Source organism: Abrus precatorius, unplaced genomic scaffold (assembly GCF_003935025.1).
Source record: "Abrus precatorius isolate BTA unplaced genomic scaffold, Abrus_2018 Scaffold9, whole genome shotgun sequence".
In the NCBI taxonomy this organism is placed as follows: domain Eukaryota; kingdom Viridiplantae; phylum Streptophyta; class Magnoliopsida; order Fabales; family Fabaceae; genus Abrus; species Abrus precatorius.
In genome coordinates, this window is record NW_020874439.1 from 15,817,996 (window position 1) to 15,843,659 (window position 25,664).

General features: G+C 32.9%; 1 protein-coding gene across 1 annotated transcript; it reads left to right on the forward strand.

Annotated features, from left to right (window-relative positions):
- The first annotated feature begins 311 nt into the window (after positions 1 to 311).
- LOC113848911 (probable glutathione S-transferase) lies at positions 312 to 1,790 on the forward strand. The gene is made up of 2 exons (XM_027478326.1): positions 312 to 827; positions 1,204 to 1,790. The coding sequence occupies exons 1-2, from the start codon at positions 507 to 509 to the stop codon at positions 1,540 to 1,542; spliced, it is 660 nt and encodes a 219-aa protein (XP_027334127.1). The 5' UTR covers positions 312 to 506; the 3' UTR covers positions 1,543 to 1,790.
- Positions 1,791 to 25,664: the final 23,874 nt, after the last annotated feature.

The window sequence follows — 25,664 nt, forward strand, 5'->3', positions numbered from 1 at the left end:
TTCCACTGATACACTTTCTCTCCTAAAAGTATCAAATTGTGTACCATATTTTATTTTTTGCTAATGTATATCATATTTTATTATATAATTATTTGTATAAAATATTTATTATAAATATTTTACCTATATTTATTTTTAAATTTTTTTATTACATTATCATTTATTTACGATCAATTAATCTATTAAATTATAATTACAAATAAAAATAAAAACTATTTATTTATTTTTCAAATGCCCTCTTTCCAGTTTTCAATACAGAAAAATAAGTAATTCTACTTATAATTGGAGGAAGCCACCTACCCCGCAGTTCCACCAAACAGCAGTCCGTCGAAGTTGACCAAAATCATCGCAACTAAGAACAAAACAACTCCAAATTGCAACTCGGTGTGTATGTAGAGACCAATCCTTGTGCCCTATAAAGATCAAACTCACAAACCAGACCCTAACAATCACCATAATTTTCTATCCAATTCAGTTCTGAGCTTGAACTAAGTGCTACCAATTCAATGGCTTCAGAGCATGAAGAAGTGAGGCTATTGGGCAAATGGGCCAGCCCATTTAGCAACAGAGTAGACCTCACCCTCAAACTCAAAGGAGTTCCATACAAATACTCAGAGGAAGATTTAGCCAACAAAAGTGCTGATCTTCTCAAGTACAACCCCGTTTACAAGAAAGTGCCAGTTCTGGTCCACAACGGAAACCCAATTGCAGAGTCCCTTGTCATTCTTGAATACATAGACGAGACATGGAAAAATAACCCGCTTTTGCCTCAAGACCCTTATGAGAGAGCCTTGGCTCGTTTTTGGTGCAAGACCCTAGATGACAAGGTTAGTTAGTGTCTTTATTTTCTGTTCCACAATTTTGTTGAACTAACATGTAAGTTCAGGGAATTAGAATCCCCTCAAATTAATTTTTAATATTAGAAGAAAAAAAAATCTTTGACTTTGATGTCAATTTACTTCTTCAATTTAGGAACTACTTTAATTTATTTAATATAGTTAGGAATTGAATTGACCCTTAATGTGATATTAAGGACTAAATTAATTTATGATTGTCAAAGTTTGTTTTCTTGTAGTATTAGAGGGCCAGATTGATCCTAATTTATTTCATGAACTAATTTGATGTTTCACTTGTTTTGACTCTATTGAGATTAGAATTCTTAAGATGTTTTATTTTTCCTTTTAATTTTTTGTTTGGTTTCAGATCCTACCTGCTATATGGAATGCTTGTTGGAGTGATGAGAAGGGGCGTGAGAAAGCTGTGGAGGAAGCCTTGGAAGCTTTGAACATCCTGCAGGATGCACTGAAGGAAAAGAGGTTCTTTGGAGGAGAGACCATAGGACTGGTAGATATTGCTGCTAATTTCATTGGGTATTGGGTTGTTTTATTGCAAGAAATTGCAGGTTTGGAGTTGCTTACCATTGAGAAATTTCCGAAGCTGTGTAAATGGAGTCAAGAATTTGTCAATCACCCTGTGATCAAGGAAGGCCTGCCTCCTAGAGATGAATTGTTTGCCTTTTTCAAAGCTTCAGCTTCAAAGTAGAACCAATTTTAGAGGTAGGATTCATAGCTTGTTACCATGATTTTCTTCCAAAATAACTATTTTGTTGCGAGCAAGAAAATACTGGCTCTGTTTTTAATGGACTATGATTTGGTTGAGGGTATCCATTATCTCAATTTTTAGTCCAAATAATGTTGTGTTGTTGCTTTTTTACTTTTTTTTTGTTTTTGTGAGCAAAGATTGTTTGTTACTATATTTGACTACATCAACGATACTCCATTCCATTACAGTGTATGCATTATTGGTATTGTTTACAGTATCAGAGGTAAATTAAGCGAAATCTGTTCCCTGCCTATAAGTGTGCCACACTACCATATCAAACTTTGACATTTAAACCAGCCAAATTAAACGGTTGCACTCAGGAGATGTAGATTTATCAAATAAGATAATAATGTTCTGTGTTGCTTAATTTTTCAACTAAACTGAACCATGCTGAGAAGTGGATTTAATATAGATTTTGAAGTAAGAGGATTAACACATTGTAAGGATATTACTAGGATTAGAATTTGAGATATTAGATTCAGGGCGTAACTAATTCGTGTCACCATACACGTTTCAACAACTTGATTTCACTATTTGGTGTGTAGAACTTGACATGCAACATTGCAGCATTTAGAAAAACAAAAAATGTGGGAAATGTACAAGATTAAGGCTCACTTTGGATAAATTTCGTAAAACTTTTTTCACAAGTTAAAATCAATTTATGTACCTCAGTTATTTTTATCTAACTTTTTCAAAACTTTAAGCTAAATAAATTAAATTTAGATTATATAAAATTCCTCTTCTATTCTTATTTTCTTCTCATATAAGTATTTATCAAGATATTTATTTAATGTAGGCCTAACTCTAAACGTTATCTCTACCCAAATATACTACTTTCTTTACAGCAGCTATATATTATCGTTTGTTTTCCTTGCCTGTGTTTCTTAATTCTGAATGATCAGGGAGTGTCTCATAAACTTCTTCGCATTTACTTTGAAAATCTATGTTTTAGTACTACTTGTGCAAAGTGACCCAAGTTATAAATGTCAATTGTTGATCAGTTAATTGTTAGGTATACTTCAGTTTTCATGTAACCATGATTAACTCTGTCATGTACACACTACATACACTTGTAGCACTCTTGGTTACCATGGTGAAGTCATTTTCGTGTGTGTACACTTTTTTCTACTTGACTGTCATGGTCACAGTAGCTACGCCAAAATAACAAAATTTCAAGGGTTAATTTTTAACTTTTTCATTAATAAACGCAGAAAGAGATAAAAATAACATGTTGGTTCAAAGTAGAAACCTTTTTTGTGATTTAAACACGGAATTCGCTACAATAATGTCCAGAAAAAAAGGTGCACTTTTCTCTACTGTAGGCTAGGTTCCATTTTCTGTGCTTCTTGCTTGCTATTGTGGTGCGTACCAGAGTGATGAGAGTGGTTCGAGTTGCTGGTACTAGGTGGTGAAAGAGACTGAACAGGGAGGCTCAAGGTGTCCTAACAATATCTAAATGGTGGTGTTTTTGCATGAAACATTTCAACGCCTAAATTAGTGAAAATTTGATAAAAAAGAAGAAGCATTGTTAGCTAAAATAGTTTTATCGTCATGTGTTTTTGCCATTAAATCGTTTAGGTACGAAAATATGTTTAGTGCATGTACAATATGCATAACGTATCCAATAAAATTTACAGCATGTAAGAAATGTTATATAGTAAAAAGATAGGGTCATTTTTTTTAATATGGGTTTTTTTTTAAGAAATTACTAAAATACGAGATTTTTTATAAAATGACGAAAATATGGTGAATGTATAAAAACGCTGACGATTTTAATTTTCAGGAAGTTAGTTATAATATAAAAACGCCAATCGCAATTTTGAATCCAAAAAAAAAAATTTGCGAAAGTAAAATCACCAATGGAGATTTTAGAAGTTGAAAAAATATGAAAGACAGGTTAAAATTACCAATGTCGACCTTTGATTGATAGAAATTGCTTTAACTTTTTAAAAAATGTCAATGGTGACCTTTGACTAATGACAAATATCAGAAAACGTTATAAAACGCCATTGGCGATTTTGGATTGATGAGATTATAAATACTGCAATTTGCCTTCAGAACGAGTCGCCCCTAAAGCTTTTGTTTCTAAGAGTGTGATTAATAGCTTGTGTTTATCAAAAGAAAAAATGAGTGTGGTTGTTGCAGTTTATTTCAATGGTGAGATTATATCAAATACAAGTGAAGGTGTGGCATTTGTATGTGAGAAGCCAACATGTGTGAATATTCCATATAATATATCATTTGAAGATTTAAAGTATTGGCTTTATCAATACGTTCGTGAAGTTCTGTTTCCAAAAATAGTAGAAAGTGTTATGTATCAATGTTCAGTATCAATATTTGGCGATTTTATTCAATATCATACAATTCAAATAACCAACGATGAAGGTGTTCAACAAATGTTTCAGATACATCAGCAACGTCCTCCTCCAAGTGGTATGATTGAGTTGTATGTTGTTTTCAAAAATATAGAGGTTGAAGCAGAATTTCTGAGCACAATGGTAGAGACAGAGATAGAATGGAAACTCGACAATAGCGAAAGTGATGAGTATAAATTTGAAGAAGAATATAGAAGTGGCGAAGACAACGATGAGGATATTGACAATGATAATGATGAAGAAGAGTCTCATATGGGTGGGCAACATCCTTTTGGGGAGTCACCTTTCATGCATGAATTAGATCTTGGTGCTATGAATGCTACTGAGTTTTCAGAGTATGCAAATTTAGGTATGTGATATTTAAAGTTATGTTAGTGTGATTAATTACATTTATGTTAATTAGTTTATGTTCGCTATTGATAGGTAACAGAGAGAGATTGTGAATTGTATATTGGAAAGCAATTCAGTAACAAAGAAGTTGTTATAATATAAAAGCCGTAAAGCATTATAGTATATCAAAAGGAGTAGACTACAAAGTGTTCAAGTCAGAATCAAATATATTTTATTGTAAATGTATATGGTATGGCTTAGATTGTAGGTGGCTTCTCCAATATAGTTTCAGGAAGAACGAGTATTTTTGGAAAATCCAAAAATACAATGGTCCACACACCTGTACTGGTGGAATCATTTCTCAAGATCATAGAAAGTTGGATACAGACATAATTACAAAATGTATAAAGCTAATGGTAGAATCTGATCCTTCTTTTAAAATCAAAGTAGTAATTAGGGAAATTCAGTCTCACTTTGGGTATACGATAAGTTATCAAAAAGCGTAGTTGGCAAAACAAAAGGCAATTGAAAATGTATTTGGTAAGTGGGAAGCCTCATTTGAAGCTTTGCCGCAATGGTGCATAGCAATGTGTGATGCTGATCAAGGTTCTATTGTGAAATTAGATGCTGTATAGGCTTATCGCAATGATGAATTGGTTCCTAATGTTCAAATATTTCAACAAGTGTTTTGAACTTTTGGTCCCTGCATTAGAGCATTCTGCCATTGCAAGTCACTTGTGCAGGTTGATGGGACACATTTATATGAAAAATACAAGGGAGTTCTACTAGTTGCTGTTGCAAAAGATGAAAATTAGAATATACTGTCGATTGCATTTGTTGTTGTTGAGGGTGAGATAGCAGATGCTTGGAGTTTTTTCCTAGAAAATTTACAAAAATATGTCATTACTAAAGATGGCGTTGGGTTGATTTCTGATCGTCAAGAGTCAATTATAGCAGCAATCAGAAGAAGTAATGGCCAGTGGGAACCTCCAAGAGCATTCCACATGTATTGTATCAGGCACATTGCTGCAAATTTCTTGCGTAGATTCAAGGCTCCCAACTTGCATAAACTTATTGTTCGGATGGGTAATAAACTTGATTTTTGTATTTTAAATAATGCTATTAATATATTACTAGATGACCTTTTCTAGGCTAATGAAATTTGATTTTGTTATTTACAGGTTACTCAAGAGCCGAGCATGAATTTAATATTCATTATCAACGATTACGGGAGCGTGGACAAGTTTATGAAGATTGGCTTAGTGAAATACCAAGAGAAAAGTGTGTTTTAGCATTTGATGGCGGACATCGATGGCGTCATATGAGGACGAATCTCGTTGAATGCATTAATTCTGTTTTAAAAGGTACCCGCAATTTGCCTATCACAGCACTTACAAAAGCCACTTACTTCCTACTGGCACAGTTATTTGCACGTAAGGGAAGCGAGGCATATGCAAGGAAGAATGCTGGACATTTGTTCTCCAAAAATATTACAAGTCATCTTCAACCAAACGAGCATGGCTCAAGAAACCTTCGTGTCACGCAGTTTGACAGACGCAATGAGGCTTTTCATGTTCAGGATTTATCCAACAAACAAAGAATATTGAGTTCATTTGAGACAAAGTTATTATGACTGTGGAAACTTGCAAACTGATCGATATCCATGTCGCCACGTAATTGCTGCTTGTTGTAGTCAAAATATTGATTAGCGTGTTTATGTGAATGAAGTCTATACCATCAATCAAGTATGCAAAGTTTACAAAATAGAATTTGGAGTTGTAGGGAATGAATTAAAATGGCACAAATACTGAGGTCCCAAGCTCTGTCCTAACCCGGCCTTAAAGCGTACTTTGAAAGGACGTCCTAAATCAACTCGTTTTATTAATGAAATAGATATGAGACAAATGAGGCGAGCACCATGCTATAGTCTATGTCGAGACGAAAACCATAGTCGCACCCGTTGTCCTAATGTTGTTGGCCCTAGTTCATAAAGATTAATAATGATGCTTTCTTGGCGTGTTTATGTTATTGGTATTGGTTAACATCCATGTTGTAGTCTTTTATATTGTGTTGTGAAATTGGTCTGTTGTGCTTTCTTAACAATGAACGATTGTATAATTTGTTGTAGTCTTTGTCAATGATCTTTAAATGTAATCAAATTTTTAAATTTAATCAAAAGTTTAGAAATTTAATCTAAAACATTGTTGATTTTCAATTCCACAAATTACAACTCATAAGTTCAGAAATCTTAATTACAAGTACAGAAACAACTAATACCTTAATGACAAGTGCAGAAACAACTACGACACAAATTAAAGAAACCATCATAACACGTACTAAAACAAATACAGAAATTACTATCCTCATTTCCCTTTTTTCTTCTTTATTAATGAAGGGCTAAATCTATCAGGAGGATGTGTAAACAAATATAACATGTGAGAAAGGAATCCCTTTTGTCTTTCAAGTTAAGCTGCATCCTCTACACCACGTTGAGTGTCTATGTCCTTATCTGTTGCATCCATATCTGGTATATTCTTGAGGTGGGTGGGTGTCTGTATATTCTTGAGGAGTGAAATCCCATGAGCTAATCGGCATAGACCATTGCATAGGTAGAGCATCATACACTGGTTCTGGTCGATACACATCATGCTCATTTACAGGAACATCTTTCACGATTGCTGCTTCATTTAGGTCAAAGTTTGGACTCAAATTGTTTTGGAAGGTGAAGGTGTATCTACCACAAAATCATATGTTGGAAAAAATCCATGAGACCTATTGTTGGTACTACTACAATCAACGGACCTTTGACCTCTTTCCTACCTTCTCGTTTGCCAACATTGAAAAGGTTGTGGTTGTGTTAATTGTTCATCCCATTGAAAAGGTTGCTACTCGTTCCTTTCATGTGACCAATAATACTCTTGATTTGGTTGTATAGAAGCTGATGGAATGTCTTGTGGCTGGATAGGTGGTGCATCTATAGAAATGTCTTCATGCTTAGAAAGTGACAGCTGTATAGGCAACATTTCTTGTTCAAGTGCTGGTCTTCCATCTGTGGGGATAACCATAGCCAGTCCATTGCATATAATGTGTACCATGCCCAATATTCATTAGAATGATAGAAATTCTGAGTTTGGACTCCTTCCAAAATACGTTCTTGTCGATGCTTCCACATTGTCACCCAATCGTGATGTATGATTGCCCAGTCCTTTGGTTCTATTGCTCCACGTAGGTCTCTGTTATGGACTCCTTGAAGTTGTTAGGGCTAAAAAGGAATAGGCTGAGCATAACCAAATTGACGCATAACATGATCAGTTGCATGCCACTCTATGACTTCAAAACATATAAGAGGACTAACAGTTGACCACACTTGTTGTTCACGCCTGTCTTCATCTGGAGTTATTGCATGAATTTCATCATCCACATATGGTCTCTACAAAAATTGAAATAAACATATAAATTAATGTTAACACCTCATTAACAAAGGGTTTCATGTTGTAACATCTTAATAACATTTTGTAAAACTCTTTACCTCATTAAAACTATTTGATCCAATGCTAATCTAACATTCTGAAGATTCTTAAACGGATTTTTGGCTGGATATCATAATAGTCTCCATCTAAGAGCAAGTGGAAATATTAGTGGTTCTCCTGGGATTGGAGCAAGCCATGGGAGGCGATGCCATGCCCCACCCCTGCAGAAGTATCAAGCGGCCATAAATTTCTTTAGCATCATGTCTAGAGGCTCGATCTAAGCCTCTATAAAGAAAGGCCGAGCATGCTGATCCCCAACTGTAATTGTCAATTTCATTCACATTTGTTAACAACTATAAGAATTTTGCATGCAGCACTAAATTACTTTTATTTGGCATCAGAACATGTCCTAACAAGCAAAGAATACACCCACAAGCATGTTGTTGTAACCTAATGTCAGAATTACAAGGAAGCAAACCAAGGTGTTGGGATAGCCACTTAAATTTAATTTCTGATCCGTCAATGTCGTTTGAATCAGGTCGGCCTCCTATTAAATTTTCACACAGATCCTGTATAACAACAGTAAAAGGATTTGTAGAACTAATCACTGCTACACCGCTGATCTTAAATCCAAGTAACATGTACACATCCTCCAATGTAATTGTGCATTCTCCACATACTAAGTGAAATGTGTCAGGCCTCCAACGTTCTAGCAGCACATTTATCAATGAACCATTTATTTGCATTTCACAAAGTTGAGAAATTCGATCAAATCCACTATGTCGTAAAATTTCCATAATTTCAATCCTTGGAGCCGTTATTGACAAGTGACGAGAGCGTAACATTCTCATTACTTGTTATAAATAATTAAAAAACACCATTATTACTAAAACAATTATCTATATTACATAAATCCTAATAAATATTTAAAAATTATAAAATTCTTATAAAATCAAATTTCATTATAATAAATTCACAAAAATATTTACAACAAAATTACAATGTACTTCACATCATATTTAGTCAATTTTAAATTAACATGATACATTAATGATAACACATTTCAAAATAAAACTTACGAGCTTTTGATTTTAGCCTTTTTTCAACACAAATTTAGCATTTTTTAATTTTAATTACTATAACAAAATAAATTATTATAAAAAATCCATATTAACTTTTTACTTAAAAAAAAAAACCAACTACTATATATTACTAATGTTATATTTTATTTATTAAAAATTAAACCATAATTAAAATACACATAAAAATATATTAAATAACATATAAAAACTTACATTTAAATTTTGAATTTGTTCCGAAATATGTTTTCTTGAATCAACGGTTGTATCTTTAACCATTTTTTCTGCAATTCTAATTTTTCAACTTCTCTCTATTTCTCCAGAATCTCACTTTTTTTTTTTTCTTCAACTTTGTCCCGCCCCTTTTCTCGCATGCAGCAAATATATAGGCCTAAAATTGCCATTGGCGTTTTTAGATGTTCAAAATCGCCAATGTCAAGTTTATAGAGTCAGGTTCCCTGCATGGCAACATTTAAAATCACCAATGGCGATTTTAGCTTCTGCTGTGAACCCCTACATGAACTATTCTTGTAAAATCGCTTTTGGCATTTTTTTTTGTTACAATTCAGGCACCCTGCAGTTCTGCTCTCTGACCCCTACCATGCAACTATTTATGTCAAAAATGCCTTTGGCATTTTTTGTTACGTTTCAGGCACCCTGCAATTCTGCTCTGACCCCTGCCATGCAACTATTCACTCAAAATCGCCTTTGGCGTTTTCATTTATGCCATATTCTTGTATATGTGCAGAAAAAGCCATATTTCAGTATTTATAATTTATTAATCCCATATTTAAATAACTTTTCCTAAAAAGATACTTATATATAATAGTTAGTGTTTAGAGTTACAGTTGAATCTAACACAATCTTAGGTGTTGGGTTATTGGAGGTGGGTAGGTGGTTTATGACTAGCATAAAATTTATGCCTGCACGCGGTCAATGGTTAGTTCGGTGGAGTTCTCAATTAAAGCAGATTAGAGTGAGAGTAACAAGGTAGTTTGACTGGGAATTGAGTATTTAACTGAGGATCAAATTGTAAACCTTATAATTATAGTTTCACAATAAATATTATATTATATTTTAAAAATAAATTTATAACATATTAACTTAATTCTTTTAAAAAATTGGTGAATATATTTTAAAAAAATATCACAATTATAATTTATTAATAATTTTTTTTTTGTTTGAGTAAGTTTTTAATATTTATTAAACATATGCTTAATATAAATAAAAAAATAAACTTATATTATTAGCAATTTAATATAGATAATTAATAATAAGAAATTAATTTTTTAGAAGTATTTTCATCAATTACATCTTTAGGACTTTCAAAATCAACTTTCATGTTGCTTAATATCAGTGTTTGTTAGCTGCAGTTGATGATGAGAAATGGTTGTGGCATCAGAGATATGAACATCTCAATTTCAAAGGTTTATAGATACTTCATACCAAAGAGATGGTGATTAGCTTGTCTAGTATACAGAAACCTGCCAAGCTATGTGAGGAGTGCACGGTCAGCAAGCAACCAAGGCTAACATTCAACTCTAGTGCATTACATAGAGATAAATGTCTATCTTGAAGTCCTCTATTTAGATGTGTGTGGCCCTATGTAAATACCTTCCATTGGAGATATTCTTTACTTTGTCTCTTTATTGATGAATTCTCTAAGAAAATGTGGATTTATCTATTGCAAAGAAAAATAAGGTGCTTAGATTTTTTATGAAGTTTAAGCCGCTGGTTGAAAAAGAAAGTGGCAGAAGCATCAAGCTCTCAAGAACTGATCGAGGTGGTGAGTATACCTTTTGTGATTTCAAAGACTTCTGTGAAGAAAATGACATTAATCATAAAGTAACACATTCATATAGTCCTCAGCACAATGGCTTGGCTGAGAGAAGAAATAAAAGTGTGTTAGATATGTGTAGAAGCATGCTTAAAGGGAAGAAAATTCCTCATCAATTTTGGGTAGAAATTGGATAGAGTTACACCAAAATAGATGTTCAACCAAGAAATTGGATGGAGTTACACCTGAGGAAAAGTGGACATGAAGAAAGCCTAGTGTGACTTATTTTAGGATTTTTGGATCACTTGCCTATATGCATATCCTGGATCAAAAAAGGAGGAAGCTAGATAATAAGGTTGAGCAGATGATATTTGTAGGATACCATCCTACTAGAGCCTATAAACTCTACAGTCCCACAACCAAAAAATTTGTGGTAAGTAGAGATGTGACTGTTGTAGAAGCAGAAAGTTGCAACTGGGAACAAAGCACAGATTCTGGAACAACTAGAAACTTTGAGATTGAGGAAGATCCTTTTTAGTATGAGTTCCAGAGTAACTATGATCAGCAAACTGATGGTGGTAAGATTGATGGTGATCAATTAATTGCCTATAGAAGCTACAGTTCAAGAGAGAAGATCTACAAGAAACATGATAGAGTCTGTGAGACTTGGAGGGTATGTGAGATTTCTTAATAGTGTTGTAGATTCTGAAGGTGATTTAGTGAATGTTGCATTAGCTGCTGAGATTGAACCAGTAAAATTTGAAGATGCCATAAAGCATGAAATATGGATCAAAGTAATGAAAGAAGAACTACAATCCATAAAGAAGAATCAAAATTGGAAAATGGTAAATCTTGTAACACCTAGATTTAATTTTCCAAATAAATGAATTTTGTAAAATTGGGAATAATAAAAATAATCATTTAAATAGTTCTCAAATCATGGTTCAATAAAATATTTCAAAATAGAGATAGATTACAATTTGTATCAATCATTGCTATAGGACTTAATGAATACATCAAATTTTCAAAATAAATCCCTAAGTCTTATAGCAGTTCCATCCATCCTTCACTAAGTCCGGTGCCGATCGTCTTGGCCACTTGAAAAATAAATATAAGGGTGAGTACTCTACACTACCATTATACAATCAAACAGAGTCTCACCTTGCACATGATTCATATAATTTCTAATACATGTCACACAAGTGTAATCACAAGCAACAATGTCAAACACCTCATTTTATTTCACAACCGGTGCGCTCATTGCACCATCAACAACATTTTACACACAAGTGCGCTCACTGCACTTAGCCACGCTCCCTATGGCACTGTGGTCACATATTCACACCATGGATGGTCGTCGGTTACCCTTGCATCACGGATACCACGTGCGCGATCACGAGTCGTTTGGCAAAGGTAATGGTCAAAGGTCTAGTCATGAGGAGAGTGTGTGGCCCATGGTGCACTCACACTCACTGTTGGTGTCACCACTACTCTTCTTCCCTAAGGTATTTCTACCGTCCCCATCATCCACACCTCTAGTGTATCGCTGAACCATTCGTAGCATTTTTACAACGACATTTAACATGCCTCATTCACACACAATTTCAATTGCATACATCATTCTTATTTGCACACGGCGCATAGGCCTTCATTCATATTACACAACACATATTCATTCATAGTACACGACACAAATGCCCACACTTATTCGCATTACATTTAACGCACAACAATTCTACGCACACAACAATCAACATAATCTACATTCATCAGTTAAGGGCATGACAACCCAACCACAATCATCATTCAATGTTCATTTCATCATATCTAACATGGAATTGCTATCAAAACATACATATTCTGACCTCTTATTTCAATCACATGGTCATATATAGCAAAATAAATGAAATCTAACAAAATGAGATAGGGTAGAGTCCCCTTTACCTCAAATTGAAGACCCACGCACAAACTCAATCAAGGAGACGTTCTTCACTCGAATTTCATCCTAAATACATGGAAGAAACCCATGAGAACTAAGAAAAACTGCGAAAACAGTGAGTGGGGGCGAGAAACCATAAACCCTAACCATAGAAACTCACCTTCAAAGCTCTAAATATGTTTCTAATATTCAATCTTGTAGCCCAAAAGGCTTTGGAGACAGTTTAATCGGTAAGAATAGCTTGGGGGTCGAGGGAAATGAGAGTGTTCGAAGGGAAAAGTGGGAAAATGATTTTTTCCATACCCTAACCCCTCAAATATCCTTTTGGTCGTGATACTCTCGCTACAGCAAGACCTCGCTACAGCGATACCTTCTCTCTCTACAGCAAAAATCTCAGAGGAAACTACACTCTGGTTTTCGTAGAATCTCTTTATAGCGAGACTCTCATGCTACAGCGAAACTGCACCAAGAATTGTACCCCAAACTATCGCTTTCTCGCTACAGCGAGAAGGCGACAGTTTCACGCCTTCCTCCTAGGGCCTTCTCGCTACAGTGAGACATCTCTCGCTACAGCGAGAACACCCTGCGATAGACACTTAGCCAATTTTTCATCAGTTTAACCAACCACAGCCCAACATTCACAGCACATACACACACATGGAAGAACTCCATGAAAACCCAAGGAAACCCAGAAACAGAGAAAAGGGGATGAGAAATAGAATCCTAACCATTAAAACTCACCTCTAAGCGTTCCCCACAAAGATTTAACCTTCAATCAAGCTCCCGAACAGTTTTGGAGGCAATTTAATCGGTAGAAAAGGGTTTGGGAAAGAGAGGATCGAAGGAAATTCGAAGCGAGATGGAGAAATAACCCTCATGAACCCTAACCCCCTTTAAATCCTTTTCTGGTCGCGACACTCTGGTTACAGCGAAAATCTTAGACGAAACTGCACCTTGGTTTCTGCAAAATCTCGCTACAGCGAGACTGCACCCAGAAATGCACCTCAAATTGTCGCTCTGTCGCTACAGCGAGACGTCTCTCGCTGCAGCGAGAAGGCGACAGTTTTGGTCCTTCTTCCCAGAGCCCTCTCACTGCAACGAGAACAGCCAAGTATTACACCCTACACTTAGGCACTTAGCCCATTTTCAGCCTAATCAATCATGCATACACATATTCACAACATATATCCAAAGACACACACACACACACACACACACACATATATATATATATATGCATTTAGATTTATATAAATAACAATAATTAATATTACAGAAATTCGGGGCGTTACATAAGAAATTTTAAAATATGAAATTAATTTTATTTTAATAAAAAAAATAAATTTATTTGAATTGATTGAAGGAGATACTTCTTATTTAATAAAAAGATTAAAAAATTTATTTAATATATTTATATTATATAAAATCTAAGGTAACGTTGGTACACATAGGTTTTTGACAATTTATAACGCGTAAAGGTAAAGTCGCTACACATTAGTATTATAAATTATTTCGTTAATAAAATAATTTAGATTTAAATTAATTAATTAAATCATAAGTTGGTAATTAGAAAGGGAATATATCTTGATTTATTATTAAGAAGGTTAAATAATTAATTAGAGACAATATACGATAAATTATTATTGCATAAAGTCTCGGTAACGTAGGTACCCATAACTTTATCAATTTATAATACATGACGATAGAGAAGTTATACGTTATTATTATAAATTGATGCAATTATATTATTACTTATTAATTGATGATACAAAAAATAAGTAATTTATTATTCATAATATAAGAGAAGTAGTCGTAAATATAAAATTAAATCACATTAATATTCTCCAAATATAAACAATGGAATATAAAAAAATGAAAAAAAATTATTGTTAATGTTAGAATAAGATAAATAAGAAAACCACTCAAATATAATATGGTAAAGTAAATAGTATCAAGAATATTAAAATAAACAAATAAATTAAAATCAAAACTTTTTATTTAAACTAGACTAACATAAAAAAAAATAACAAAAATAAAAGCAAATAATAAGAACTCATTCATTAAACAAATTAATAATTATCATAATAATAAATAATAATATTACTAAAAATAATAATGATGATGAATAAATAAATAAAGCTAAAATAAGAAATTATATGTTGAGCTAAACAATAAAAAAAAATTGGATCAAAAAATAAAAAAAAGGGTAAAAAGGTTCAAAATTTAAAATTTTCAGATTTGAGGGGAAAGGAATTTTGAGTTAGGGGTATACTTTTCTCCACGTAAAACAAAGAGGATAAGAAAGGGTGGAAATGAGGTTAATGGAGATTATGATTTTGAGTGGTGGGTCGAGGAGGAGAGAAAGAAGGTAGAGAGAAAAATGTTTATCATTATTTATTGTTAGAGATGAGTTGAAGGGAATAACCTTCCATGGATGAGAATAATAGATTGAGAAATAGAAAAGAAAGTGGTAAAAAAAAAAAAGGAAGGACTTTAATGGTGTCAAGATGTTCCAATAGGCTTCCGCTCCTCTAGGTATAGGAAACTCCTTTGAAACCAAGGTCATTAAGATTACAAGCATCCAAGTAGGCAACAAACTTGTTCATCGAGCTATGGTTTGGAGTTGTGCCACCCTTGTTTTTATGCCTGTAGAGGATAGTGTTGAAATTTCCTACCACACACCAAGTACCAAAGACATTGGAATTGAAATTCCTAAGTTTCTCTTATAGAGTATCTCAAAGTCTTTGTTGTAGGCTAGCATAAATAATAGAGACAGTTTAGTTATCACGATGAACATCATTGACCTATAAATGCATGGCAAATCGTGATATAATAGTGATATTAATAGAACTAGATTTCCAAAGACATCAGATGCCACCAGAAAAACCAGTAGCATCAACTTTAGCTTTAGAATCAAAGCCTAAACGATCAATAATAGAATCAACATGTTGCCTACTAATTCTTGGTTCAAGAATTTCCAAGAAATCAATTGAGTACATTCTTGCACAATCTCTAACAATGTTAGAAAAATATTTCCCACCTACACCACAACAGTTCCAAATAAAACAATTCATAACAAATAAGAGGTAGATTAAGAGAAAGCAAACACTATGCTTATGTTTCATTATCATGATGACTATTCTCATCAAGTTGTATTTGGCTATCTTCATAGAAAGATTGAGCTATGTGAATGGCCTCTGACTTTGTTCCTTTGAAAGAGGAAGAATTCGATGGTCTATTGCAGACAGACGGATCTCATAAAATTTTTTTAGCAGTTGCCACTTCCTTTGAAGATGGGTTAACGACATGAGCTTCAAAATTAGAGTTACAAGACTTATCAACCATCTATTGTTTCCATTGTTTAGCATAGCCATAATGTATCTTGTCAAGAATATCATTTTCAACTTTTTTTTTCCTTTGCAATAGCCAATTGTTGTGCCTCTGGGTCAGTGCAAAAAATCCTTGCTTGACTTGGGATTGGCATCCTTATTTTTGGGATTAGATATTTGGTTATTTTTTGTAGGCTTGATTTGTAACATCCTCATTTTTTAATTTATTATTTTTGTAATTAATCTTAGTTATTTGTGCATGTTATTTGAAATTAGAAATGTTTAATTGATGTGAACTATGGGATATCTCGATGTAGCGAGAATGAGGCGGTGAAAATGGAACATTCTGGAGCACTCTCGTTATAGCTAGAATCTCTCGCTGTAGCGAGAATGCTGCTATCTCACTGTAGTGAGGAGCTCTCGATGTAGCTAGAATGACAGACAACAAAAGAAGAAAACCTTTGATTTTTTCGCTGTAGCGAGAACCTCTCACTGTAGCAAGAAAGTCGCGAGTTTGAGAGATATTTAAGGAACTCTCACCCTAAAATCTTCATTTTTAACCAAATCACATATCCCTCTCCATCCTCTTCGTTCTCTCCCTCTCCATCCTCTTCGTTCTCTCCCTCTCCTTTCTCAGAGAAAACCTCCAATAACTCTGGATCTTCTTCATATTTGAGCTCAAACATCTGTTCTTCTTGGATCTAAGTAAGTTTCTCGGAGCTCAGATCTCTATTTCATTCCTTTTCTTCGGTTCTCTTCTCATCTTAAGATCTCTACCTCGAAATACTTAGAAAATCTTATCTTTTGAAATATCTCTCCGTGGATAGTATGAAATCTCTCCATAGATCATTCAGAGAACTAGTTTGGAGGAATTGTTATCAGGTAAGGGGAGTATTTTCTAGCTATAGTTATATATGTATATATAGATCTAATGGTTCTTCAAGAAATATAAGTATCTTACTTAGTAAAGTTTTGTAAATTTTGATAGTATCATATGACAAAGGTGTATTTTGATATAAAGAGAGGTTTAGAGTTTATTTTAAACTAATAATATCAGATTTTTAGAGAAAATATGGGCTTAAGTAGTATTAAGAGATTTTAGAACTGAGTTCCTTAAGATGTATATGAATTAAGTAATAAAAGATATACTATAATGAACTTTAGGTTAGGAGACTATATATTGAGATTGTACGAGCTGGGCTAAGTCCGAAGGTGTTCGACCCTCGGCATATTGTACTGATTGTATGGTGTGATATTGCGTGGTAATCTCTGTGATAAATTTGATGTATTGTATTGGTTGCATAATATGACTTTGTATGACAACTTTACATGTTGAACTGCCAGAATTATGGAAATAAATGAAGTGTTGAATAAAAGTGAAAGCATGTGATGTATGAATGAGAAATGAGAATATGATTTAGAAAGAATATGAGGCGTGATTATATTGCATGAGTCCATGCAACTTGAAACGGAGTGATTATGATATAAATTATAGCACATTGAAAAGGGTGTGTTATCATATATATTGTAATCCATGAATTTATATAAATTGTGACTCATGAATCATGACATGCTGATTAATGTAAAGAATGTGAAATGAGAAATGTTGAGAATGAGAAAGAGAATGAGTATAGATAGTACAACGATACACTGAGGGTATAGAGTTAAGGAGAAGATTTAGGAAATCTTGGGAAAATGAGGATAGTGAATGTTAACAATGAAAAATGTGCACAATAAATTATTGAAAATAAACATTCACAAGCCACATCCTCATCTCCCGACGAAACTCCTGACTATACCTTTGCTAAAAGGGGCCGGGGCGGCAGACGTGTATCTGTGATGTTGCGACCAACCAGCAACTATCTATGCTAGAAGTCCTCAAGGGATCCCAGGGGCAATTATTATGATGAAAAGTGATATAGATGAGAGGTGGTAAAGAATATGTATGATATGATATATGTATCATAGCAGATCAGTTCATGTTGTTATGGTACGTGTGTTGTAGTACATCGACGGGTGTTACTGGGACAGATGTATCATGACACATGAATTGAAATGATATGATACATGTATAATAACATACAGGTCAACATAGAAATGTATGTATAATGAGTGAAATGTTATATGTGCTTGATGAATGATTGTATGAATTATTATAACATACATGTATTTGAATGAGAATGAAATAGAATAAAGTATTAGGCTACGACTCTAATTATTATTATTAGTTAAGATATACTAAAAGAGATTTAGTGGGCAGGAAATACTCACCCTTACTGATTATTTTCAGGTAATGAAAGAGAAGAAATAGAGACAAATGATCCCTTCTAGGGTCATACTCATCAAGGAGTTGTAGGAAAGGAACTGCTCAGATATAATAAAGTTTTATGAAATAGATGTATAAATCTTTAATGTATTTTCATTCATTTTAAAAGAGAAATCTTGTGTTAAGAATATATTTGTATATTTTTGAAGAAATATTGTAAATTCGTCAAGGTTTCTAATTCGTGTTCCTATATTGTACCATTTATACAAAGCATACAAATTTTGCTAATTATGTTTTAATAATATTAGTGTTAAATATAAATTAATTTCAATATGAAAGAGGGATATTACAGGATTGACTTTGTTTGGGCTTGTTTGGCTAGATATGGTGCAACCTTATTGGCTAGCTTAAGCTTTGTGAGAAGATATTTTATAATTATTACTTCTTTTTTTGTGCAAGGTAGGCACTGATTTTTGTTGCAGAGGAATATCCATATTAGATGAAGTGGGTCCAAGGAGGCATAGAACCTAAATTTTGTAGCAATATTGGTGTTGGATCATCATTTATTTCCAAAGGATTAGAATTGATTTCTGTTTACCTTAACCCATTAATCTGCTGCAACATCTTAGGAATGTCAAAATCAAAATTATTCTCCCTCAAATCATTATTTAAAGCAGCAAATTTCGAGTCATTATGCCTATGCGAGATCTTGGAATCACCAAAATTAATAGTACTATTTTTGGAGGATATTACATGCTTATCACTGGCTTTTGAATTGTTGATTTAAGTAAAATTTACAAAATTTATTTATTTATAAAAGCTTCACATTAATTGTTAGTTATAAAAGTCTTAAATAAAATTTTCATTTAGTAAAAGAATTTAAACTCAAAAAATGCAACAAAGAAAAAAAAAAGAAACTAGAAAAATTTTTGACTTGACAGTTTAGGCCCAATCTAATTTTTTTGACTTTAATGTTTTTATTTTATCTTATTATTATTATTATTATTATTATTATTATTATTATTATTATTATTATTATTTAATTTATCAACTAAATTTATAATCAAATGTGTTGTAAATTTAACAAACTTAATTTATAATAATTAACACTTATATGTAAGAAATAACTAAAAAAAATTATAAGAGTTAATAAAGTAGAAATAAATGAGATTCAAATTACAAGATAAAATTTATTTCTTTATTGTAAGTTGAAGTTTAATTTGATTTAAATTTTATATACCAAATTGTGGATAATTTTTTTCTTTGATAGTTTTAATTTAGGATTATATTAAAATTCTAATTAAAATTTGATATATCATTATAAAAAATAATATTTTTATATATTTATCTTAATAATAAATTTTTATTTTTTTATTTTTTATTTGTAATTTTATATGATTTTAGTTAAAGCGAAGACAAAAACCATTTATTAGGACCAAGCCTTCAAGAGTCATCCTTATTGCTAGGGGTTCCACTCCTTTTCATGGTCGAGCTTCTTTTCTTTGAAAGATAGATAACAGGGGGTATTCGAAGTAAGACTCTAACATCTATACCTCTCCCCAAGCAAGGAATTTGTTGGCCAAGCCCCTTTTGATTTGGCAACAAGAGTTGGTTATGAATTACTTTTTTATCAGAAAGGTTAGACTTACCTCCGCGCATAAGCCGTACTCAGTTACAGACAGGGTTCACCCTTCGGGCTTCTGATAACCAATGCTTCCTACGCTCTGGTCCCACACCCGTGAGTAAGGAGGTTCCTTTGGGTGAATATCATAAGTCATCACTAAACCTTAGGTACAGATAGTAGAAAAAGATATTCGTTCTCATTCTATGAGTGATTTTTGAGAGTGACTAAAGACCTCCTCCCCCTTTCCCTCCCGCAAGAGAGGACTCGTTTTGGCTTTAAAGAGCCTCTTTTTTAGCAGTCTCGCCCATAAGATAAGAGATGATTGACCATCTCTTCTTGCAAGCTTCTTTCTGCTTCTTCTCGGTGTATTGCTTGCTTATGAGAGCAGGAAGTTGAACAGAGCTGAGAGGCCCTATGCAGTACATGAGAAAGAACTTTTTGCGGGGAAGACCAGCCCTTCCTTTCATCGGAGAAACCCGCGGTTTCCAAGGAAACCAACAAAACCCGGACTTATACAGAAACCAGGAAAACAAGAAGAAGTCAGAACAAGGAATTAATTCCCAGATAGGCTTTTGCTTTGTTTAGTCATAGTTCTTTCTGTTTAGTCCGGTTTGCTTTTCTGCTTTCACTCGTGGAGTTATAGTTAGATTCGTGACTTCTTCGCATCTCTCAATCAACATACTCAAATCCATTCTCTCACTAACCCCCATCGCGATTTGGGAACTCACACAACATCCTGAATCGAATGGCGCCAGCTGGAGACCGAGATATACTAACTCTAAAGGGGATCAGAATGCTGAGGACTTTTTCTTTTCCATTCTAGCCTATAAAGCGTTTAGAAAGAGCCCAATCATTCCTTTCCTTTCAAGTAGTCGATAATTCTACTTAGATAGACAGGATTCTCGCGGAGCTAAAAAAGATGTCATTCGTCCCCAGCCAAAGGCTTATAAGAAAGACAAGTATGGATTTCAGCACTAAATATTTTTTAATAAAAATTTGACATTTTTAATTGCTTATCTTTAACCTTAAAAAGTTAAGGTTAACACTTTCTGAACTTAACACTGTAATAAAAAGTGTAATAAATGTTATGCTTTCTAATAAAAGAAATTACTATTTTTATATTTTTAAATCCAGTTTTAAATGGCTGAGTTACAAAATCTGCAAATATTTTAAAAAATTAATACACTTAGTTACTTTTTCTCAGTTACTATCATCTAAAAAATTATTTCATAATACCCATATACCATGTTCTTGGTAGCTATGAACTGTATGTTTGATCATCTCTGCTCATAAACAGTTTTTTCAAAACATTTTTGTTTGTGGTGAATCATTAACTGTTTGACTTATTGTAATATTTGGTGCTTTATTATTGGTATGCTGTTATTTCTTAAGTTTTAATTTGGCAATTTCACAGCCAAAAGTGACTTTGCTTATACCATCCAAGCAAAGTGACTTTGTTGTTATTGTTGTATTCTTATTTGTTGAGTAAAATTTTTTACTTGTGGTAGAAAAAAAAGCTATTAGTGAATCAAATCTGAACAGAAAAAAGAGACGAGACTACTCTCCTTCCAAGAGTCCCTTTGAACAAAAGGCAAGCCCTTTCTACAACTGAGCTACTGTTCAATTCCCAAAGTTAATAAATATCCATGCCACTCCCCTCCACCTGCCTCTTCCTATTTAAGAGTTCGGTAAATGAATTTAGTAAAAAATAATTTTCATTTAAATCAAAAATTTCATTTGAGTAATGTCGCAACCAGGGTTACCACACGACAGCGATGACAAGGAGTCGCCACCAAAGTTTATTAAAGAAAACATTAGAAAAATTTTTTATAAATAAAAAAAATCTTTGAAACCAGATTTGGACTCAGGAATCATTTACATGTAAGGAAGGTATTAGCACCCTACGACATCCGTTGGTTAAAACGGTTACCTTCTAATTAATTGTGCAAAATTTTATTTTAACTTTAACAACATTTATTTCACTCTAAATGAAACTAATTAATATTTTATAATTTTCAAAATTTATTATTATTATTATTATTTAGATTTATTTTTAATTTTTACAATTTTTTTGAGAGATGTTATTGTTATTATTCTAAAATAAGGAAACACAATAAAAATTATTTGAATTAAAGGAACGAGTTATTTGTAGAAATATTATTTTGTTTTCATTTTTTTATTAAAGAAATATATAGTAAAAAAAGACTTATCTTAACACTTTATTTTTTGTTTTTTATTTTTTTATCTTTTTATTTTTTTATTTTTAAAATAAAATAAAATTTTCGTTTTAATTTTTATAAAGAAAATATGCTAGAAATTAATCTTAGTTTAAAATCATTTTAAAAAAATTTTGAAACTAAAAAAAAAAGTTTAAAAATTAGACTTGACGGGTCAGGTTCCTACTCCTACATATCTTCTGTATGCAAGGGAAGAATCAAAGCTATCACGTGGTTCTTTTTCAAAAACTGCATTTTGAATAAGTTTCAAAGATTTTTATTTTTATTATTGGTGAAAAACTTGATTTTTCTTTATTATTTTTTTTTAAGTAAATTCATTCCTGCACAAGGTTCAAGTTAGCATATGTCTACTCAATAAACTCTTACGATCTAAGCAACGTTGAAGATGGATCATCCACTCTATCAAAATTACTTGGCCGTTGCGTGGATTCAAAAGACTCCTTTTTTTTTTTTAATAATGAAAAATTGATGTACCTTTTAATATGAGATTTTTGCATGCAAAAAAGGAACAAATGGGAGACATACATAACAAATAAACAAATACAAGAGCAAACAAAAATGATGAGTAAATAACTCTTATTCAATTTAGGAAATAAGTTTTTTTTTAGGTTAGGATATGGAAAGAAATTAGGGGTTTTAGAATTTATTAAAAGAAAGAATTTTTAAGATTTGGAAAAATTAAATTTTTATAATTTGCCAAATTGTTAGGGTTGAAAAAAATAGTTTGTTTTAGACCTTGCAAAAAATTGAATGATTTTGGGTTAGAAAAATATTTTTAGGGTTTGCCAAAAAAGAATAATTTAGAGTTAGAAAAAATTAGTTTATTTTTAGCATTTGCAAAAAGGTAATACTCGGAGTTAGAAAAAAAATAATTTTCATGGATTTGGATTTTATTTTTTAGGGTTTGACTGAGGGAGAAGTAATTTAGGGTTATAAAAATTATTAGAATTTATAAAAAGGAAAATTTATTGAATTTTCTCTTTTTATTTATTATTTATTTGCTACACTTGCAAAAAGTGTTAAATCATAAAGAAGAAGAGAAGAACGTGCAAAATAAATAAACAAAGAAGGAGAATCCTTAATAAAATAGGAAAGATGAGAAATGAACAAAGAAAAAGAATTCTTATTAGATAAAGGGAGCACAGAAAATGAACAAAGAGAAAAAATCTTTATTAGATAAAAAGAGGATGAGAAACAAACCAAAGAATAAAATGGAGAACACTTACTTGATGAAAGTTTTTTCTTTTTCCCTTCATGGTTGGATCTCTCTTTCGATTTGTTCTCTGTAATAGATCTTGAGATGTGTTCACCTCTCCTTTTGCTTTTTGTTTCCTAAGCTCTCTCTAGAACTCTCTCTCAAAGAAGTTTCATAAAAATAAAAAGTGTTCACCTCCCCCCTTTCTGAAGACTTAAGCTTCCTATTTATAAGCATTTTCTAAAACCCTAGATCCTATTTATTTATTTATTTTTAATAAAGGCTGTAACACCTTAAATTTAACTTCAATTAAATAATAATTTCACAAATCGGATAACCAAATTTTTCATAAAAGATTTCAAAATAAGTGAAGGGTTACAAGTTAATATCAAATAACTGTTACAAGACTAGTTTAGTTACAACAAATTTTAAAATAAAAACTAAGTCTTATAGCAGTCCATCCATCCTTTCACTGAGTCCGATGTTGATCGTCTTGGTTACCTGAAAAATGAATGTAAAGGTGAGTACTCTACACTACCCAAAAACACACAATAAACGTAGAGTCTCACCTCCACAACATTCTAATACATTAAACAAATACAATCACCAGTAGCATTTTACATCCATACGTATAATTCATAAACCCATGCATATGCACGCCAGTCACATTCATTGTAGCACTGTGGTCACAGATTTACACCATGAATTGTCGTCGGTTACCCCCGCCTCACGGATACCACGTGAGTAATCACGGGTCGCTCAGCAAAGGTAATGGTCAGAGGTCTAGTCAGGAAAAGAGTGTGTGGCCCATGGTGCACCAGTTCCACAGTCGGTGTCACCATCACTCCCTCTTCCCCGAAGTATTTCTACCATCCTCATCTGCCACACCCCCAGTGTATCGCTGAACCATTAACAGCACATTACAACGACGCTAACACGCTCATTCACACATATTCCATTCATGCATGCAATAATCATGCTTACACACAACACACAGTCCACATTGCATTCAAATGCACGGCACTAGGCCCACATTCATTTCACATTACACGGCACATAGCCAATATTCATCTATATTACACCACATTTACATAAAATCCACATAATTTTCACACATCACGGCACATGGCCCACATTACATTTCTCAGCAATTTCCTACCCACTAACTCAGCCAAAACACAATATTAACCAAAATAACAACAATTCATACACAAAAGAGTAGGATAGAGCCCCCTTACCTTGGATTGACGTCCCACATGCTAAATCCACCAAGAAATGCTCCCCCTCACCGATTTCTTCCTAAATACATGGAGAAACTTCATGAGAACCCAGGGGAAACACGAAAATAGAGAAAGGGGATGAAAAATCGAAACCATAACAATTAAAACTTACCTCCAAGCGTTCCCCACACGGATTCAACCTTCAATCAAGCTTCTGAATGGCTTTGGAGGCAATTAATCGGTGGAATAGGACTTGAGAATGAGAGGATTAAAGAAATTTCAAAGGGAGAGGGAGAAATAACTCTCCCCGAACCCTAACCCCTTTTAAATCTTTTTCTAGTCGCGACACTCTCGCTACAGCGAGATATACCTCGATGCAGCGACACGCTCTCTCACTACAGCGAAAAACCAGAGAAAACTACATTCTGGTTTCTACAGAATCTCGCTACAGCTAGACTACACCCAGAAATACACCACAAACTATCGCTCTGTCGCTACAGTGAGAAGGCGACAGTTCTGGTCCTTCCTCCCAGGGCCATCTCGCTGCAGCGAGAACAACCCCATATCATGCCCTACATTTAGACACTTAGCCCATTTCAGCCCTATCCAGTCATGCATACACACACACACACACATACACACACACACACACACACACACACACACACACACACACATATATATATATATATATATATATATATATATATATATATATATATATACACTCATCCACAACATACATATATGTACATATATTCATACTTATTACACACAAAACACCATCATCACACATCCAATGCAAATTTCCAACATCTCTTTTATGCTTATATACATATATATGCATTTAGATTTATATAAATAATAATAATTAATACTACCGAAATTCGATGCGTTACAAAGGCTCCCTTATTTTTCAATGACCAGTAAAAAATCTACAAACTACTTTGACCATTTCTAAATCTGATTTTAAATTTAAAAATTAAAAATTTAAATTTAAATTTTAAATTAGTTTTTTTCCATTTTCTTAACCTCTTTAAAAAAATCAAATTATATTTAAATTTTTATTTTAAAATTTATTTTGAAAGAGACTCGGATAAAATTGAGTATTCACAAGTAAATTTAGTAAAACAGTAATTTATACTTAAATTAAAAAATTTGCTTAATTAAAATTACAAAAAAATTTAAAACTTTATTTTTTTTCTTTAAGCTACAGGAAAT

What these genes read in the sequence shown, in the direction of transcription:
- LOC113848911 (XM_027478326.1), top strand. Translation starts at nt 507, where the DNA reads ATGGCTTCAGAGCATGAAGAAGTGAGGCTATTGGGCAAATGGGCCAGC. An exon ending in GCAAGACCCTAGATGACAAG is followed by an intron (nt 828 to 1,203) that starts GTTAGTTAGTGT and finishes GTTTGGTTTCAG; the next exon opens with ATCCTACCTGCTATATGGAA.